The following is a 21,831-nucleotide window of genomic DNA, read 5'->3' as shown; positions in this document are numbered from 1 at the left end:
TTTGTTGTTGTACCACCCACCCAACCAATAAACCTAAAATGTATAATCCGTGGTAAAACGGTGTCGATCGCCAAAAAAAAAAAACTGATCTACAAACCAACAAAGCGTCTAATATAGCGTAGGTATAGGCGTGGTTAGCTTATAACTCTGTTCTTTCCGGGCAAGTGACGCCCCCTCGTGCGGCCACACTGTTCATCTTCAAGGTAAGGTCAATTCATTCAGCCCGAAGAGAGAACTTGAAGAAGATGGCAGCCGCAGGCTCTCCTCCGAAGATAAAAGTTCTCACACTGGAAGACTTCAAGTCATGGCGAGGGAAGCACATCGTTGGCCCGTTCAAGGGCTTCAACTGCATTATCGGCACTAATGGCTCAGGTATGTGTGCATTTGTGGCTGTTATTGTCAACTAATATATTAGCTTTTTACTGTTGATTGACCATGCCGGCCGGCTGCCGCCATTTTCTGCTGTAGTTTATCAACCCGGGAGTCGGGACCGCATGTAAATCCAACCAACTCAGTGTTTTTCAACCTGTTTCATATCGAGGTCCATTATTTATTGGGAATTTGAGTCACAGACCACCATTTGATGACATTTAGCCGCTCTCAGAGCCAAAACTTTGAATGTTTTTTCGCTGTCTTTCTTGGATAAGATTTTGTCCACAATTCCATGCTGTATTGATGTTAATTGGTACCATTAGGAGAGATGACAGGCAAACGAGTTCTTGTAAATTAAGTAATGCAGTAGCCCTGAAACATGACTGTCATGTTTATCATCATGACAGTACAGCGTCATGTGAACCATGGTTAGCAATACAGATACAATAATTGTAGCTTTAGCTGGGGACCACCTGTAACACCCCAGTCCATACTCTCTCTGACCACCGAACTTTTCTTCGGAAAGACCAGACTTTAATTTTTTCTCCGAAGTAGAGTTCGGAGAGTCACAACATCTGGGAGTGCAGCTTTCCGAACAAAAATTCGGAGGAATGCGTTTCAGAAGTTCGGTGGTCGGAGAGAGTATGGACTGCCCAGTCTGGATTTTCAGTGGTGAGGTGACAGAAAAGGTCCAGGAAGCTGGTCCCTGGACCACTGGTTGAAAACCACTGAACTACTTACTAACTAACTATAACATAGATAAGTGGAGGAATGGTTATATTATGCTTTTGCAGTCTTTTCTCAATCTCAATCGTTCTCAACCCTTCCATGGAGATCCACTTTGATTGGTAAATCGTGACCTAAATTTTCCATGTAATTTCCATTCCATTTTTGCTGCGGATCATGCAGAAATGAGTGGGCATGGGGCAATAATACACATGAAGAGATTGCACTGAATGACCATAACAGGTCTGTAACTCTGAGAGTGTACAAATGGAACCAAATGGGTCCATTTGGTTCCATTTGTACACTCTCAGAGTTAAGGGAGTCTTTGCAAATAAAGCATTTGAGAACCACTAGTACTAATGGGACTCCTAATACTGTATGCCCAGTGATGCAAACAGCCTGCATCCTGCATCCTTAGACTCACAACATTGAGAAAGGACGCAATCATGTCACCCTCTAGGAGTCCTGGGAATGGGATGCAATACTGTACTCAGTACTGTACTCGTCTCTAACGTCGTTGAAGTAATTCTCATAAAATGTCCCTGGGGCCCATCTGAAAGACCACCCCTGGTTCCTGGGACCAGGGGATTACATTGAATACCTATTTATGTCACTGTATGCCATATTACATAGTGTTATAGTAAATCAGTGTTATACATTGACATTCAATAATTGGGTCTTATGATCAAAATACAAGAACATTATAATGGTGTGTTCAAATAAAAATAAAACATTTGCCACAGACAAGACTTTGCCACGGACACATTTTATCTTAACCCCCATGGAAGTCATTGGATTTTTTTAATTTTAGTTTTTGCATATGAAAGCAGGGAATCATAGTTTCAAATCAACATATTGGTTGTTCAGTTTGACACACCAGTTATGGAGATATGGCTTATAGAGGAATGTCTTACAGAGAAACAGCAAGTTGAGAAAAGAGGCCTGAAAGGTTCACTTCTGTCAGTGGACATTACACCTAGCTACATGTTTAGGCATTTATTTCAGATTTACATTTTCGATTTCAGCTCTGACATTTATTTCAGACATGCTCTAGGTACAGTATGTGAAGAGTCTGTCTGTGTTATTAACTCATCTACAAGCCCACAACGTGCCGATGTAGATCGGCTAGTTGATCTGTATCAAAACGAGTCAAGCCTTATTGATCATGATGACCCCCTGCTTTTTTAGGCAAGTCCAATGTGATGGATGCCCTGGGCTTCGTGACGGGTGAGCGGGTGACCTCTCTCCGGGTGAAACACACCAAGGACCTGATCCACGGGGCCAGCATAGGACGGCCCGTGTCCAACACAGCCCGCGTCACCATGGTGATCTCTCATGATGATGGGGAGCTCAGCTTCTGCCGGAGTATTTTAGGTGAGCTTATTTTTTTCCCTAATTTGGTCAATCTACTAACGCAGTGGTTTTCAACCCTTTTCACATTATTTATTCTGCATTTGAGCCACGGACCACCATTTGATGACATTTAGCCATTTGGTTTTCATTTTACGCGAGAGTTAAAGATCTATAAGGCTCCATATGGTTACCAACTTCTCCATCATTAGCTGGGGACCACCTGGATCCCCCTCAAGGACCACTGGTGGTCCCCGGACCACTGGTTGAAAACCACTGTACTAACGTTAGCCAGATCTGTTTTTAGATTCAGAACTACGTGTGTTAGTCCCGGGACCCAGGGGTGGTCTAAGTCTTTTAGATGGGTCCCACAGGGACATTTTATGAGTCCTACTTCAACGACGTTACAGAACAGTATTGCATCCCATCCTTAGACTCAATTTAGTGAGTCGAACGATGCAGGACGCATCACTGGCATTCACTGCAGTATGGAGTCAAAGGCAGAGTGCCAGATCAGCACACCAGACCAGTGTCAATATATCATGGTGTAGCACAGCCATTATTGTTCCTCAGTTTTCAGTATGAATCTTGATGATAGATTGTCAAAAAAGCTCATTTTAGATACAAAGCAAAGCAAAAACATTCCTTCAAACGCTTTCTCTTTCTAGGGTATCCCAGGTACATACGTGGGATTAACGGCTGATTCAGCCTATTTGTGGCATTTTAGGTGTAGGCTGGTTCTCTGTTTTAGGTTAATTGACATTAAAATGGATCCCTCATTGTTCCTGATCAACGTTGTTATATTACAGGTATAATATGTTTAAAAAAAGTGCCCCTCTCAGGGCACAGGCCTCCACCAGGCCTGGTCAGGAACCAAATGATTTTTTGATTATTAGTATTACTATTACTAAACTACTTTTTATATATGTGATGTATGCCATGCTTTTGTTTTTGCTTAAATGTAAGTCGCTCTGGATCAAGAGCGTCTGCTAAATGCCTAAATTGTAAATTGTACTATTACTATTACTATTATTATTATATATATATATATTTTTTTTATTTAAACAATGCTGGGGGGCCTGTCTGACTGCCGTACAATGTGTTGTCCAGGTAACTGCTCTGTGTATCACATCAACGAGTCGCCTGTGACACTGGCCATATACATGGCGGAGCTACAGAGGATTGGCATATTCACAAAGACCAGGAACTGCCTCGTATTCCAGGTAAGCATGACATGTCGTTTGTCTCACTCAAATACCATCTTTCTGTCCATACAAAACATGTATGGATTTTCTTTGCTTCTTATGTTACTAGTATGTATGTACTGTCAGTCTATATGTATGTATGTATGTGTAACACCCCGGAATCGAACACAGGTCTCTCATGTTAAAAGGCAACATTTGAACGACTAAGCCAAAGGCAATTGCCTATGGCTTGCGGGGAGATATTAGACTTTTGAGGCCACCAGGCTGAGGCTGTGAGCACCCACTCTGCTACGTATGTACTGTACTGTATGCATGTTGGTCGGACCAGTGTATGCACTTACATATTGGTTTTGACCCATTGGATCTGACCAATTAATACCGAATGTAACCACTTGGTGTCACACTTGACCCAGAAATACAGTATTGTGAACCCTTGGATTTCCCCCAGAAAGAATGCAGTGCAGTTGGCACCGTGGCCGTGCACATGTTCTTTTCCGAGGGTATATACAAAAACGACATTTTTAGCATTTTAATTTTAATTTGATTTATATTTTCAACAATTTAATTACAGTTTCAATCATTTTATGTGAAGGTGACATGACGAGTCGAAAAAGCGCTGCTAAAAATCTGATAGGGATGGGGATCATTAAGTTGTATTGATGCTGATACCATTGTATCAACGGAGTATAAATTAGGTTAGATAAGGTTTTACCTGATGTGCAACAGTTGAGTTGCTTTGATAATGACATTGCACTCAACTCAATCGAAAATTATTCGTTATCAGACAATAGATCATTGTGAATGTGATTTGATTTAAATTACGCCATGAGTCTTGTCTCTCGAGTCATGACGTCTGTATAATTTATATTGTTCTGATGTTTATACTAAAACAAAGGCAGCAATGGGGCATGAACTGACAATTTCAGCGCCACAGACAGAGACACAGTGGGCTACCTTCTGATCAGTCAATGATCAGTCAATATTTAGATTTGATTGGCTGTCGATAATAACGTTTTGAAGTGATGTTCTATTTCTCCGTTATACTCTCATTTAGACTAATATACAGTGTTGCACTGACAGCCCATACTGCCCAGCCAGAATATTTATCTGTGCTCTTTAGTTGCTTCAAATGGTATAGTCTGCACATTAAAAAACAAGAGATGGGAAAACAATGTGTATGTGTTATATATGACTTCTTCTTTGTCACAGAACTCCATATATGGGCATAAAAGGAACACAGACATAATATCTGGGTGGGGAATGCATTTCCAACTTGCATCGTTCCAAGTAGAGGCGTCAACGGGCACCGCTCTAGTTTATTACAAATAATATGTTACTCCCTAAATGACCTCATCATTCTGCATTGTGTCTGTCTCCGCTAGGGAGCGGTGGAGTCCATCGCCATGATGAATCCCAAAGAGAGGACCACGATCTTTGAGAGGATCAGCCTGTCGGACGAGCTGGCCAAGGAGTACGAGAGGCTGAAGAAGGCCATGCTGGAGGCTAAGGACCAAACCCAAAACGATTTGACTAAGAAGAGGGCAGCCATTCAAATGAAGAAGCAACTGTCGGTTCAGGAAGTGGAGGTAGAAGTGTTGATTTTGACAGCAAACTTTTGATTTTAGTTTTTGTCATAGTCTTTTGAATGGTAGTTTTAATTTAGTTTTAGTCGAATTCTTGTCATATGAATTTCACGCAAATTTTCTGTGCTGACACGAGAAAATCTTCCTCAAACCCTTAGATCTCCATATATGGAGCTGACCTGTTCTGACATTCCATGTTGATCCTTCCCCATCCATCCTTCCTATTCGATGTCTCCCTTTTGACTGATACCTGTCCATTTAAACTCTAGACGAGCCTTCCCCAAAGCCGGCGAAAACTATATTTCTCAACATGCCCGAAAATTAAGGCCCTCATCAAGCCCTGTAAACTCAAGACACTGCCAAACTTAGATCTCCATATATGGACTATTATGGAGCTGATCTGTTCTGACATTCCATATGTTGTTCTGACCTCATCAAACCCTGTACACTCAAGACACGCTCCATATATGGCCAGTACATAATTCATTCCATATGTTGAGCGCGATTGCCCAGCAATCTGCTGTCACCCAGGCAGATGCGTGCAGCCGTGCACGCGACGGTCGCTTCTCGCCCTCAGGCATGGTATTAAAAGACACAAATACAGTATAGGTTTATAGGCAGTGGGCATTCAGCATATGAGTATATATACTCTATGGATTCAGAAGATAAACTATTTAGTGCCTTGTAAACAGTAAGTAGTACTGTAGTTATAATCCACCACTCCTGAATGAAGTGCCTGGTCCTGGGAGTCTGGTGCAACGCACAGGTCCTGGGCCTGGTGAGAGCAGGAGTGGACCTGGTGAGACGTAGGAGGGGCCCGGACAGGAGTCAACCCACAGAGCCTAGTCCTTAGGCTATTTAGTCAACTAAAACTAGACTAACGCTAAAACATTTCAGGTGACAAATATGTGACTAACTAAATTAAGTTTTAGTCAACTATCAAAAATTGCTGTCAAAATCAACACTGGTGCTTTCTTTTCCTTCCACTTCCAGTCCAAGATGTACCAAACGCTGGTGGATGATTGGAACAACAGCAACCGGCAGCTCATGCTCTTCCAGTTGAAGTGCAACAACAACCACATTGAAGCTCTGGACTTGACGATGACGGAGAGGCAGCAAGTTGTGAATAATAACCAAAGCACCCTGGATGACGCGGAAGAGCGGGTCAAGACCATCAAGAGCGAACATGGGCGACGCAGCAGGGAGCTGCAGCAGATCGACAAGAACATACGGTGAGCGCATTGGAGATTAGATTTGAGGTGGGAGATTATTATTTTTTTATTTGCAAATGTGTAAACAAGATTAGCAAACGACGTGCACATTGATTTGTGAAAGCGTAGATAAAGAGATTTGCAATCTCAGAATAAATTGAACATTTTAAAATGCTTTTTCAAACTTTCACATTGCTTTTAAAATAATAGTTAATAGTTAGATTTGTGTACTGTACATTGACTTGCATTTAACAAAACAAAAATACTATTGGTTCCATTACACTTATGTAATTAAATTGTGAGTTTTGAGTCCGGCTGTCAACAAGGGCTGTGAAGCAAGTTTATGTTCAAATGTGCTTGCTAATCTGCTACTGTACATGCAAATCAATAAACATAGGGGGGTGGGGGGGGGGGGGGAGGAGCATAGTTGGTGTAACTTGCAATACTTTTTTATAGCTGTTAATATGTGTGGATAATGTACAGAGTTGTTGATGTCTTAAAATCTCAAAATGTATCGCTTTGTTTCTTAGCTCTGCGGAGAAGACACTATCAGATTGTCAGTCACAGTACATCAAGACCAAGATCAACACCTCCCATCACCTGAAGAAGGTAGAGGAGGCGCGCTCTTCCCTGCAGGAGGCCCACAGGCAGAGTGAGAAGAAACAGCTGGAGCTGCAGCAAGGAAGGAGAGAGGTGGCAGAGTTGGAAAGGGCCCGGAAGAGCCTCGAGGAGCAGTTCCAGAGAGAAAGAGCCCAGGACAGAGACATTGAACTGGAGGAAGAGCAGGTGATGTTTGGGGTGGGACCACCAAGCTGTGTAGCTTTTTGTATTTATTGCTTTGAAAACAGCATCCATTTAGTATCTTGGGACGGGACAAGAAATCTGGGGGAAAACGTGAGCCGAACTGGTATTTCTTTTAAGATATGGGCAAAGTTTACATTTCTGTTTTACCTCCTGAAAACTAAAGACTCTTTCAGAAGTAATGCCTTTTGGACCAGGCCACTGCCCCGTGGATTTTATATAAAGTTCTCAAAGTTATTATGCCTGATCATTTTAGGCGTGAACCCCTTTTGGTGCTATGCTTTAGCTATTGAAAAATAGCTAAAGCTAAAGCAAAATAGCTAAAGCATACTATTTTTTGAAAAATCGAAAATCGAACGACTGACATAGAAACATAGCTTTTTCAGAAAACTGTCAGGATGTACAGTAGAAGACGTTTTTAGAATCTGATCTCAGGTCAAAATGGGTTAAATGATGTGCCGTGTATAACATGACATCCATCTATATTGTGGCCTTACTCTGCCATTGAATGAAGTACAGTAAAGTGTGTTCTATAAGACTGCCCTGTGTCCTTCTGCTGCAGCGGGAACGATACAACCAGCTAAAGGAGATGTCCAGGAGGCAGGGGGCCGTGCTCAGTCAGAAGGCTGACAATCTGCAGTTTTATCTGAAGTCCGACCAAGAAAAGATCTCCTTTGACCAGCGCAGGAAGAAGGATTTGGAGGTATTCAATTTCAGTCGCAATATAAAAATAATAAATAATTAAACTTAATGCAATACAATAAAAAACGACCAGTGAAGCACAAACAAATAAAGAACAAGTAAAACACCAGTAGTTTATGAAGTAAGTTCTTACTTACTTTATTATTGTTATTATTAATATCATTTGAAAATAGTGCAGAAAAATGCAAAAAAAGACACATTTCTATGATCAAGATAATAATCAGTGATATCGTCGTTGGTGTCACGCCCTACAGTTAGATACTGTTTATCTTCTTTACACACAGGTCACTATCAAGGTCAGCCATGACCAGCTGGAGGACTTAGACAAGCGTGAAAAGAAACTGGAGGAATACACAGAGACCTGCAAGTATGTCTGTCCTTGCCAAGCCAACTTTTACTACTGTATACTGCTAGTGCACAATGACAGTGTGATGTGTTGAATAAATATTTAAAAAAATTCAGAAACTTTAGAAGGCATTTTTAGAACTGGACTCAGTCCAAAATGGGTTAACCTGCATATGAGCAAGATTAAGTCTGTTGTTGGCTCAAAAATGTAGGTTTATTATTTTCGGTTAATTGTCCATTTATATGCACAACAGAACAGTCAACATAGAGAGCTGTAAACCTCACTTTACCTTTACATTGTTGAGAGATACAATGAAACGAAGACTATGTTTTTGACATGTTGATATTGATTCGTATCAATTGGTCAAGACTCATTATATACGTGTAGTGGGAGATCAATATATTGCGCTCACAATGCAAACTGTTGCCACATTCAAATGACCTTTGATTGTGTGCCTATCTCTGTACAACTGTACAACCTTACTGCTTGTGTGTACATGTAATTGTGTTCATGCTTATGTGTGTTCATGTCCACATTTTACATGCGTGTGTGTGCGTGTCTCAGGGCATCTCTGGAAGAGTACTGTGGTCAGAACGTGAGCATAAGTGAGGAGCTGCAGCGCAGCCGTCAGAGGAGCGAGGAGGTGAACGTGGAGCTGGGGGAGGTTCTGGCGGAGCTGAGGGAGGCCTGTGATGAGAGCCATGAGAGCCGACGGCAGCAGCAGCACAAAGAGGTGCTGGAGAACCTCCTCAGGCTGTATCCTGACGCTGTGGTGAGAGACGATATTTCACACAAAGATTTTATAAACTCCAAAACTTTGGCTATTCAAAGATTGTGAAAATGTGTGCAAGTCTTTGAATAAATATATTCCTTTTAAAGTGAACATTTCTAACTCAAATCTCCTGGGGGTCCCTGACTCCCTGGCATGCAATATTATAAGATGGCTGTCTGTGGCTAAATACATATAAAGTACTGTAGTTTGATCACCACTAATATAGCAACATACGTTTTTCAAAAAACGTTACGATTTAGAAGACATTTTTGCCAACGCATTGCCCACAGATTGTCACATTATTTAATAAAACTGTATATACAGAGGCCCCTTTTCCACCGGTTGGTTCCCAGTGGGAACCGGTTCAGTTCTTTTTGGTTCTTAGTCCATGAGCCAGAACTCCAAAATTGAAACGTTAATTATGAATTGAGTAGAGCAAAACCATACCTATATTAGATTGTTATCACCATTAAACTTCCCCAATTGAGTACTTACACGAAGACAATGATTTATTGTATTACAAATTTTACATTTTTAAATATGCAAATGAGGCATTATGTAGGAAAATATGCAAAATAATCAAAAAAATGAAAGCTACTACTGTGGAAGGGTTATAATGTATTAATTTACTTGACTGTATTGATCTTATAAACAATTTAATATAGGGTATAGTTTGCCCACCAATGTTGGAGCTCTGGCTCATGGACTAAAAACCAAAAAGAACTGAACCGGTTCCCATTGGGAACCAACCGGTGGAAAAGGGGTCTGAGAGAGACAGATATCTTACTCTATGGTTTTTCCAGTATGGCCGGCTGGTGGACCTGTGCAGTCCCATCCATCCTAGGTTCAAGTTGGCTGTCACCAAGGTGTTTGGTCGCTACATGGACGCCATTGTGGTAGACACGGAGAAAACGGCCCGAGACTGTATCAAGTTCATCAAGTCGGAGAGAGCCGAGGCTGAGACCTTCCTACCCATCGACTACATTGACGTATGTGCACAGAGAGAAACTATAACAAAACAGTGATCTTTATTGCTCAGAAATAGTTTGACAAATTTGCTATAGAAAATAGTAAAATTCCTTTAAAAAAAACCGTTTGTGTCATCCCCTGACACACTCTATAGTGGCCCTATACCGAATATAAGACGACTTTTTCAAGACTCATTTGTGGAAAAAAAACATTGAATGTCAAATAGCTGAAAATAGCCGATCTGCTATTTTCAGCAAGTGTAAAATCAGCCATTACGACGGCATCAAGGCCCGCCAAAGGACATTTTAGTCGACTAAATCAACTATAGATTTAATCGACTCAAATCTTATGATATATTTCTTATATATATATATATTATCCCACAATTTTGCAACCCATTTTTTCACCCAGTGTCAATTATCTAATGTAATCCTGGGCGCTACACTTCCTCTGCCAACCTGGGGGGGCAGTGGACTGACCTCATGCTTCCTTCTACGCATGAGGAGTGAGCTGCTTCTTTTCACCTGACAGAGGGGGATTTCCCTGGCCGGCCGTAGCGCGTGGAAGGAACACGTTATTCTGACCAGTTCCTTTCCCCTCCATCAGGCGCCCCGGCTGGCCAGGGGGAGGTAGTTTTAGAGACAAGGATTACTGCATGTTTTTGTGAGGGTACCTACGCTAGGGGACACGGGGAGAACATGCAAACTCCACCCATACCCATACCATCCGCCCTTTCGCCAACCCCGCCTCGGGTATGGGCACTGATCACGCCTCCAGCACCCACAGTGTCCCCAGCGGGAATCGAACCCAGGGCCTCTAGCTGTGAGGCGACAGCACTACCGACTGTGCCACCGTGCCCCCCAAAAGAATCTTATGATATTTAGTCGACTAAAACTAGACTAACACATTTCAGATGACTTTTAAAATGTGACTAAAAATAAATTTTATTCAAAAGACTAAAACTAAAATCAAAATTTGCTGCCAAAATCAACACTGTCATTAACTATCTGACATTTCCCCTTCTTGTCTCCTGTGTCTCAAATTGAATGTGACTGCCCAGGTCAAACCTATCAACGAGCGTCTGAGGGACGTCGCACCAAACACCAAGCTGGTGTTTGACGTAGTGAAGTGTGCCTCTGGTCCTCTGGCCTCCCAGCTGAAGAGGGCGTTGCAGTTTGTCTGCGACAACACGTTGGTCTGCGAGAGCCTCAAGGAAGCCCAGAGCGTGGCATTCAACGGCCCTGAGCGCCTTAAGGTAACACCAGCCAGTGTTTACCTAGTAGGCCTCTGAGAGCCTCAGTAGACCAAGGGGTATGAGTACTTTACCTAGTAGGCCTCTGTGAGCCTCAGTAGACCAGGGGGTATGAGTACTTTACCTAGTAGGCCTTGAATACCTTAACAGGAGCCCTCGTACAAGGTTTCTTTGACTATGCATCCACCTCTTGGTACCACAGCACTTCAAAGGCCCTTGAAACAAGGCTCCAGACCTCCCAAAACAAACTGGTCAGGCTCCTACTTGGCCTCACCCCCCGAACCCACCTCACCCCTGCCCACTTTGACAGGCTGGGATGGCTTAGGGTCGACGACAGGGTACAGCATCTTGCAATATGTCTGGTCCACAAGATTCGATACACCACCAAGATACCCATGTACCTGTCTAAATACTTCCTTAATGTAAACGAAGTCCACAGACTCCACACCCACAACACCAGAGGGAGTGAAACAAACCATGTACAACCCAGATTCGGCACAAACAAGGGACTAAATTATTTTCGCTCCTATGCCACCAAAATGTGGAACACCCTACCAACAGTCATTAAGACATGTGAATCCCTTGACTCCTTCAAAACCGCTCTCAAAGGGCACCTACGGATGGCTGCAATTCGAAACCGGCCCCTGTAAAATCTGAATAAACAGTATATCTGACCACGGTCACTCTTCTTTTATCTGTAGACGGTAGCTCTGGATGGCACCATGTTCTCCAAGTCGGGGGTGATCTCTGGAGGCTCCAGTCACCTGCGAAGCAAAGCCAAGCGATGGGATGAGAAGGACATGAAAGAACTGAAGGAACGCAAGGACCAACTGACAGCAGAGCTACGCGTGAGTCAAGGGATTTAAACAAATCCGTTGGACCCAGTAGCACAGCAAACTATGTTTAATTACCAACTCCATACACCACTGTATTTATTCTAGGACAATTCTGATTATTTGGATAAATGCTCAAAATAGAATATAATACAAACTTAATTGCTCATGTTGAAATGTACGTTTGATACAGTAGAAATTACAAGAAACCAGCCAAGGCTCAAATTTAAGTGAGTAATAGCAAAATAGTGTAATTTTATTGTTTTTCTAATGTGCCTGTTGTGCTTAATTTAAAAATTATTAGGTGCTCGTTCACGAATCTGACTGAAAGTCATGTCAAATCAATTTGAAAAAACATAATTGTTATACTGATATTCTTAAAAAGATGGTGGTCAAATTGATAAATCATTCGGGCTCTAGACAAATTAGAAGCATTTTTGTCTTGGAATGTGTCTTGTTAATTTCATTTGAATAAAGACTTATCCCGAACCCACACAATATCAAATGTGTGTCAGCTACCTTGGAGGCAGAACAAAATACTACAAATCATAAACCATGATGATATTTTTAATTGAACAGGAACTGCTGAAGGTGAGGAGGAAGGAGCCTGCGTTGAATCAGGTCAAGGCTAAGGCTCAAGGCTGTGAGACCCGACTCAAATACTCCAACATTGAACTGGACACACTCCGCAAAACCAAGATCCCAGCATGCAAAGCGGTACAAACCACAGCTACACACATAGGGCCCTATTTTTGGGGGGCAGGCACATTGGTGTGTGAGGCACACAGTGGACGAGTGGATTGATTTGACGATGTTCCGTGTCACTGTGTGTGTGTGTGTGTGTGTGTGTGTGTGTAATGAATCATGATGCAAAGCGGCTGGTGGTACCCCCAGCCCCAGCTCTGCTAGGCAGACAAAGTAACGCAACCGAATCAAACCACTTGGCAACCCAACTACAATACACAATCTATCTCTGGTGTTGTTCAATCATGACGCTACACAGATGTATTATGCGCTGGACGTTCCTCTGCTCTCTCGCTCTCTCTGTCTGTGTGTTTGGGGGTACTGTTTCAGTGAATACACAATATTTGCTGACTTAATATGTGTACAGTTGTTATAACACCTGCACCAACATAATACACATAATACACATGATTCCCTGCTTTCATGTCATGAAAGCAGGGAATCATAGCTTCAAATTGACATATTGTTTGTTCAGTTTGACCCACCAGTTTTAGAGTTATGGCTTATAGAGTAATGTGTTACAGCGAGTTGAGAAAACAGGCTTGAAAGGTTCACTTCTGTGGTCTCTAATATTACACCTAGCTGCATGTTTAAGCATTTATTTCATATTACCATGTCGATTTCAGCTCTGACATTTATTTCAGACATGCTCTAGTATGTGAAGAGTCTGCCTGTGCTATTAACTCATTAAAAAAAAAGGAAAAAAAACGTTTTTCTCCTCTACTGAACAACTAGTCTTGCCGCTATGACTGTCTCTGTATCAAAAAAATGTCTTAACCACCACACGCCGTCAATCATTTGGGTATGGTATTGTCTGCAGGAGAGGTCCCGTCTGGAGAGTCTGCTGGCCAACCTGGAGGCAGAGATCCTGATGCAGCAGCGGAATGTGGAGAGGAAGGAAGCTGAGCTGAAGAGCACTAGAGACACAATCAACCAGGTCTGACTATTATCTTCTGTGCTGTCTTGGTAATTGAGTAATCTCGATGCTCTCTGCCCACTTGCAGCTGTCTTCCTCCTTGTGTGTACAGTTATTGTATACCTTAAAGGCTAGGGCCACTTCACACCTTTTCCAACCAGAGCTTATGGAATGATGTTTAGGACACAAGAAACATTTTATGTGTGTAATATTATTTTTGGGTATTTTGGTCATGACGCCATGTTCATGACCAAAATACTGTCATGAAAATGTGGTCTCACTTATTTCCTGGATTACAAAGTCACACCTCCACGCATCCCCCCCCCCCCCCCCTTCTCCACAAGGAGGGGCAGTGCACTAAAGCATTATGGGCATTGTAGGAATTCAGCAATCCAGTCAAACACACAGACGTCATTATTTTCCTAGGGTGCAAATTTCAAATTGTGCTACTGTTATCTACTACAAATACTATTAACATTGAGTGACTGCAGTTTCTTGCAGAGGTGAAATGTCCCTTTAACACACTGGGAGGATGACGAAAAAACGGACATAAATATAATGCGAAACATATCCTTGTGTATTTATCGTCGTACAATATTCTTTGAAAAACGTCAAATTGATGTGCATTTATTGTACTTGACAAATGAAGTGTTTCTGGATATAATTTTTAGTACAGCCAGTTAAAACAAAACATATTACCTTCTAATTCTACCCAATATAAATATTTTTTTTATATATTATTTTAAATGATATATAATTTGTACTGTATGGGTGTGAGTGGTTGTTTTAAATATGTGTCTTTGTACGTGTGTTCAGATGGAGGACACTGTGTTTGCTGACTTCTGTGCTGAGATTGGCATAGAAAACATCAGGCAGTATGAACAGGAACACCTCAAAGACCAAGCAGAACTGGACTGCAAACGGTACCGTCAATTTTAACGTATTAGTAGTAAAAGAACCTCATGGTTCTCATTTATTATTTTGTTGTACTTACAGTAACGTAGGTATTTATTTATTTAATTTTATGCTTCCACCGGTGATAGCCATGGCCAGAGTTATTGTCTCCACCAGGCCGAAGGCATGGGGAGAGACTGAGAGAGTATGTCTGTCTGTGTCCGTCCGTCTGTGTACAGCTAAAATCTCCGGCACAGTTGGGCCGGTCGATGCCAAACTGTGCACATACACTCCCAGGATGCCAACGACGAACCTCTGGCCCCAAACTTTCCAGAACAGAATGTTATAGCAAAACCATAAGGCAGACTTTTGCAAAACACTTTTTTTTAAAAATATTACTCCTATAGATTTTATCCATACATCACACAAATCGGTAAACACTATCTCTATTGTCGTATGTTGAGTACACCAAGGTTTTATGTTAGAAATGTTTAGTATGGGTCCCCCAGCATGTAGAAACTGCCGGATGCTAACTTGCATTATGTTGAGCAATTTTCATAATTGGCATAATATGTGACCATACCAATTACAACCTATAGAAGGCAAATTTTTTCAAAGTTTCATCATGCTTTATGTAGCATGTGACATGTCAAACTAGGGGGTTTTTATGAGGCTAAAAACGGCAAATGCCATCATCACAAATTGATGCTGTCAGCACATTTGGGCAAGTGGGCATGGCTGTTCTATGCCCAATTTTTTTTGCAAAACTAATGCTTAGAATGGATTTAGTTACTGTATGTTTTGGGGTTTTTTGTGTCTCACAATGTCTTGAGGGAATTTCTTCAAATTTAGATCTGCTATAAATCAAGTATAAATCTGGCATAGTAATCCCTACAGTAATAATATATATTATTAACGTGTTTTTAGATTAAAGAGTATTTGAATTGGTCAAAACTAGTCACAGTTTTATCTTGTCTTGTCTTGTTTTGTCGTATTTGTCCTCTAGCTTGGACTTTGATGGCCAGATTTCACTTCTGAACACCCAGTTGGACTACATGCAACAGCAGATGCAGCGACACGAGATGAGACAAAAGACCCTTGAGAAGACAATTGCCAAAGAGAACAGAGAAATGGACCAGCAGAAGCAGGCAAAACACATTATTTAACATCAAATTCATGGTCTTCTCCACCTCCTATATTCAGCTATTAGTGTAGATGTTTGTGTTACACAAATTAATTCCCATTGACAATGAACGAGCAAATCAGCTATTCTTGTCCTACACAAAGTAAAGTAAAGTATTACATTCACATTGACAATGAATGAAGGATGTATGATGATAAGAGCGCCTCTCACTTCACCTGGGGTTGATTTTTAGAACGAGAAATAGGTTTCTTGTTTTTTATCAGTCCTCCAATGTACAAGCTCATCCTGAAAGTTGCCTCCTAAATGTAACATTTAGCATTTAATTTCAATCTTGGTTGGTGGGTCCGTTCAAACCACTTTGGCCATAGTCTCTAGTGGCTACTTCCAGTAGGCCCTTTAAATATTTCACAAAAAGGACCAATTTGATCATTTGTGTTGTGCTGAAAGACAACAATTAATGGATGATTAACTTTTGTGTTTAACAATTGGTTTTATATTTAACTTCCAGGAGGAGACGAAGCTGTTAAAGGCAGTTGAGGGCAATCAGAACTGCCTGCAGGAGCTCCAGAACCGCATGCAGGTCAAGACAAAAGAGGTGTCTGATGCCAAGTATCGGCTAGACGAAAACACCACGAACCTCAGAGGACTTAGCAGGTGATAATATCACACCACTACTACTTCTGTTATAGGTGCTATTACTATAAACACCACCACATTCCACTTATGTTTCCGCTGCATGTTTGCTACAGGTATGACTGCTACTTCTGGTTCTAAATGGTGCATTTATATAGCGCCTTTATCCAAGGCACTTTACATAGAGTGTGCATTACATTTACCCATTCACACACTCATTCATACACCGATGGCAGAGGAAACCATGCAAGGCACCAACCTGCATATCGGGAGCAATTAGGGGTTCAGAGTCTTGCTTAAGGACATTTGACACTAACTCTGAGGGAGCCCACAGGGGTCGAACTGGGAACCTTCTGCTACTAGTATTAATATCAGTGCTACTGGTGAAATTGGTGTAGTCTGGCCTAAACATAGTACTTTAACGGTTTACTGCTACTACCACAACTTTTGCTGGCAGGATTGGTCTGTCCCCTACCTGGGAGAAATATCACAATATTCAAATTCTAAACTGGTAATGTGTCCTGTTGTACCCTACCTGTCTCTTCCCCTCCCTATGTGTCTAACCCATTTAGACCTGAGAACAGATTCTACAAATGTCTTCTAAATCCTGACCGTTTCCTGAAAAACCTACAGTATGTTTCTATATCAGTGGTGCTCAAACCTTTTCATGTCATGGACCCCCAAAAATCATATGTAATTGGCCGCCGCCCCCCCATCTGAAAATATGTTCTCCCAGAAGCAAAGATTTGAGTTAAAAACGTTCACTGTGAAAGAATATATATTCAAGGATTTGTGCCACATTTGCGCGAGTTTTCTAAAATAGCAGATCTACAAGCTCATAGCGCAGCACCGAGCTTGTAGATCTGCTATTTTTCAACAGCTGAAGTTTAAAATAACGGTTAAAGTGATTCAAAGCTATGAGGCGACACAGATCTGTCCGTCAGGTCTTTAATGGGTCTCTAATGTGCGTCCGTCAGGGAGCTGGTCAAGCTACAGAAGTTGCAACTCGCCACAGAGGTGGCTCGCGAACAGAAGTACCTGGCCAGACATAATCTGCTGCTGGACTGTAAAATCCAGGGCGTGGACATCCCTCTGAGATCTGGGAGCTTTGATGACATCGCCGATGTACAGGTACACAGTAGACACTGTATCATTATTCAATACTAGAAGGGAAAAAAAGCAGGGTATACGTGAAGTACCCCCCAACTCCCACACCTGCATTAGCCTCGCAAAGCCAGCCTTCATTTGCCTTTGCCATGGCCAAAGTGGTGACGAGCCAACCAGATTCGTCTGGAACCAGGCTATTACCAATCAGGGCCCAGTATTCAAATATGAGAGGGACGAGACTAATATCCACGCAGTGATATTAGTATTGCTATGCAAGGCTACACCTGCATACCTACCTCCACTCCTACAACTCTCCTGCGTGCCTCCATAACCCCCACTCCTATTCCCCTCAACTGCCTTAAAATAGTTCAATTAGCCAAATCTACAAGCTCACGTTGTCGATGTAGATCGGCTAGTTGAACTATTTTAAAATGTTTTTCAAAATAGTAAAAATACAAATAATACGTTTTTTTTTGTTGTTCTGAGCAGATGGATGAGGAATCGGGGAGTGCTCTAGGCAGCGCAGAGATCTATCTACGTGAGGAACAACTCGACATCGACTTCTCTGTCCTGCCAGCCAATCTCACCGTAAGTATTTCGGGGATTTTTACTGTTCTCAATCTTCTGGAAAACTCTACAGGCAAACGTTGATCAAAATAACAATTATTCTACACTAGCCCCTTGACCCGTTGTGAGATATTTGCCCTCCCTTGTGGCCGTGGGGGGTACTGTGCCCGGGTGCGTTTGTAATTGACTAATACATTCATTAATAATCATTAATGTGTCAAATCGAAAAAAAGGGCTGTGTGAAAAGTGGGAGTGATTGGTGCAGGCAGTAAGGAGTTACGGCAGTCACAGTGACACACAGACACACGGACACACACACACACACACACAGACAGACACTCAGACATTGTTAGAATTATAGTATGATTGTGTAGTACCCTTGTACATTAAGTACAAGGGTACTTAATGTTTAACAATAATTTAACTCTTGAGAGTGTAAAATGAAACCAAATTAACCCGTAGTGGTCCATTATGCTCTACCACTGTCCTCCTAAACCACTGCCACCCCAGACTTACAGCGTCTGTATTTGTTCTTCTGTGTGTGTGTGTGTGTGTGTGTGTGTGTGTGTGTGTGTGTGTGTGTGTGTGTGTGTGTGTGTACTGTAGATAATTGAGCAAGAAGAGGAGATGGACGTTGAGTTGGAGAAGTTGAGAGATGCTAAATCCTCCATGCAGTCGGCTCTCCAGAAAACCATTCCCCCAAATCTCAAAGCCATAGGCAAGCTGGGAGACGTCAAAAGCAGGTTCAAAGAGGCACGGGATGGTATGTTGTTTTTATATATTATTCATTCCTTCAGTCTGTCTGTCTCTGACGGTTTGATTATTGAGTCTGATTCATTCTTTAACCCATTCTGACCTGAGATCAGATTCATGCGAGGTTTCCACTTGGCACACACTGGTCTGATGAACCCATTCTGACCTGAGATCAGATTCTAAAAATGTCAGTCGTTCTTCGATTTTTCAAAAATAGCAGACCTACAAGCTCGTAGCGCGCCACTCGGTGGCGCGCTATGAGCTTGTAGATCTGCTATTTTTCAATAGCTAAAGCATAACATGATGCTAACACCAAAACGGGTTCCCGTTCAGAATGGGTTAATCTTATCTTATGTCCTTGATTTGCCCGAGCCCTGAATGGATCTGTGAAATTTGATCAGATTCCCGACCCGTTCTGAGATTTCTTTCAAATGACGGCACCGAGCCAGAGTGGACCTGTGACAGTTCCGAGCCATTCGCCTTTTTTTTTTACACTGATGTTTTCTTCTTTTTTTTTTTTTTTTTTTATGTATTTATTTAAGTTAGACAGCACTCAGTCACACAGTATTACTGTGTGTAGTAATGATAGACAGACCGACTGTCGGCTCCGAGTGATTATGATAAAACACTGATCGGGGGGGGGGGGGGGGTAATTGCATGCACTGTCCATGAATGAAATTAAACTACATCTGTGGCAAATGGCTTAGTAAAAATGTGTGTTTCTTCTTATATAGAATTAAATAAAAGCACCAGCGAAGCCAGGACAGCCACCATGGAGTTTAATCGTGTCAAGACACAGCGCTGTGAGCTGTTTAACAAGTGTTTTGAACACGTGCAGAACGTCATCGACCCCATATACAAAAGACTCTGCAAGAACAACAGTGCACAGGTAAACACATGACTGCAGCATGGTACAGTAAACCACATAATACACACACACACACACACACACACACAGCACATTTTTAGTCACCTTTTTTGTCATACTGTAGTTTTAGTTGACGAAATCAACACTGTTTCTCACATCTAGGCCTTCCTGAGTGCCGACAACGAGGACGAACCCTATTTAGAGGGAATCAACTACATCTGTGTGGCCCCGGGGAAGCGCTCCATGGATATGGAGAACCTGTCTGGAGGAGAAAAGACCATCGCTTCGCTGGCTCTGCTCTTCGCCTTAAACAAGTTAGTACTATACCAGCACTTTTATTTTTTTCTTCATGGACCCACTAATTAATCTGCTGTAGACCCCCCCCCCCCTATCTGAAAATGATATGTGCCAGGGGACCCGATACAAGATTTGTTGTACTGTAAATATTTCCAAATACAAAATAAAATAAAATAAATTATGTTTTTTTTTTAAATAGATCTATAAGGTCACGGACGCGTCGTATCGTGACCTGTTGTGAGTTTGTAGATCTGCTATTTTCAAATAGGTGATATATGTATAGGGTTAAATGTGGTTTAGCCTGGCCCGGCCAGCATGCTTTCTGGTCTAGAGGGGCAGGTGCACATGGAGCAAGCGCTGGAGAATTATTGGTTCGCCGCTCAGAGGACCCCTGGGGGTCCCCGGGCCAGACCCCACTTTGAGAAACACTGATGTAATGTATGTGTATGTAGTACTTATGTGTGTGTGAACGTTCGCCATTGACTCGAGCTGATTTTAGTAACTTGCTAAAACTGTTGAGACTAATCATATCAATTTCTCATCAATCATAGATAGGGGGCAGTAGACTCATGTGCACAACAGCAACAGCGAGAATTCACAAGTCAAATAGTTGCTTATTTACTTTACTTTATTTTCTTTCACAGTGTCCCAAAATGTGGGACCTTCATGCAAATCATGTGTGGAATCCTGAAATGAGTCACCGGCTTTTTCTAGATGTTTAGTTAGAAGCTCTTTAGGACAGAAAGAATGAGCAATGTTATTTAAAAACTGCAGTCCTTTAATTTGACATGGCCTCTGACTAAATGGTTGTATATGTACCATACACAGACATGTCTGTTGTTAAACCATAGACCTGTCACCTTCCTTCATTGCTCTTTGGTACAACACTGTCACTGACATCAATGATTTCTTTCAGCTTTCGTCCTGCTCCATTCCTGGTGCTGGATGAGGTTGATGCATCACTGGACAATACTAATATCCGCAAGGCAAGTTTAACATGTGATTACTGAGCTTTCTGTTTATCCAAGGACATTTTTACAATGGCATGCAGTGCTGTCTGTCTGTGCGTGCGTGCGTGCGCGCGATCACGCGTGTGTGCGTGCGCAAGCAGTGTCGCACACACACACACACACACACACACACACACACACATGTGACAGATTTCAGCGAGGATTCTATACAGAACATGCAAATCATCATCATCTCTGTACACATGAACCTGTGTGTGTGTGTGTGTGTGTGTGTGTGTGTGTGTGTGTGTGTGTGTGTGTGTGTGTGTGTGTGTGTGTGTGTGTGTGCGCGTGTCCAGGTGACAGATTTCATCAGGGAGGAGTACAAGAACAACATGCAAATCATCGTCATCTCTCTCAAAGAGGAGTTCTACCATAGATCTGATGCCCTGCTGGGAGTCTGCGCAGATGTAAGTATTACTGTTCTACCATAGATCTGATGCCCTGCTGGGAGTCTGAGGAAAAAATGCTATTTAATGCAAACTAATCTAATCCCTTGTTTCTAGACCGGTCTAGACTGCGTTATGAGCCGTATGCTGTCCGTGGACCTGACGCCGTATCCTATGGAGGATGATGTTGACAACGGGAGAGAGAGCGAAAACGTCTCCCTTCCATCCATCATATCCGCGGATATCACCCCAAGTTCCCACATCACCCCAAGAGAGCATCCCACATCACCCCAAGAGAGCGAAAACGTCTCCCTTCCATCCATCATATCCGAGGATATCACCCCAAGTTCCCACATCAGCCCAAGTTCAAGTCAACTTGATTGTTAA

The 21,831-nt window shown here is 42.2% G+C and overlaps 1 protein-coding gene across 1 annotated transcript; it reads left to right on the top strand.

Moving 5' to 3' along the window:
- Positions 1-245: 245 nt before the first annotated feature.
- LOC308335931 (structural maintenance of chromosomes protein 1B-like) lies at positions 246-21,831 on the top strand (the record flags this gene model as incomplete). Its single annotated transcript, XM_080793154.1, has 25 exons — positions 246-372; positions 2,287-2,472; positions 3,559-3,671; positions 5,036-5,239; positions 6,230-6,468; positions 6,978-7,233; positions 7,811-7,951; positions 8,235-8,317; positions 8,861-9,068; positions 9,872-10,057; positions 11,098-11,292; positions 11,991-12,137; positions 12,702-12,839; positions 13,687-13,803; positions 14,599-14,705; positions 15,683-15,824; positions 16,329-16,474; positions 17,431-17,584; positions 18,050-18,148; positions 18,803-18,890; positions 19,615-19,769; positions 19,911-20,062; positions 20,962-21,031; positions 21,355-21,465; positions 21,562-21,831. 25 exons carry the CDS (start codon positions 246-248, stop codon positions 21,829-21,831), a joined length of 3,834 nt encoding a protein of 1,277 aa, XP_080649280.1.

Source organism: Protomyctophum bolini (genome assembly GCF_963924005.1).
Source record: "Protomyctophum bolini genome assembly, chromosome: 20".
NCBI classification, from domain to species: Eukaryota; Metazoa; Chordata; class Actinopteri; order Myctophiformes; family Myctophidae; genus Protomyctophum; species Protomyctophum bolini.
This window is presented reverse-complemented; position numbering and strand designations above follow the sequence as displayed.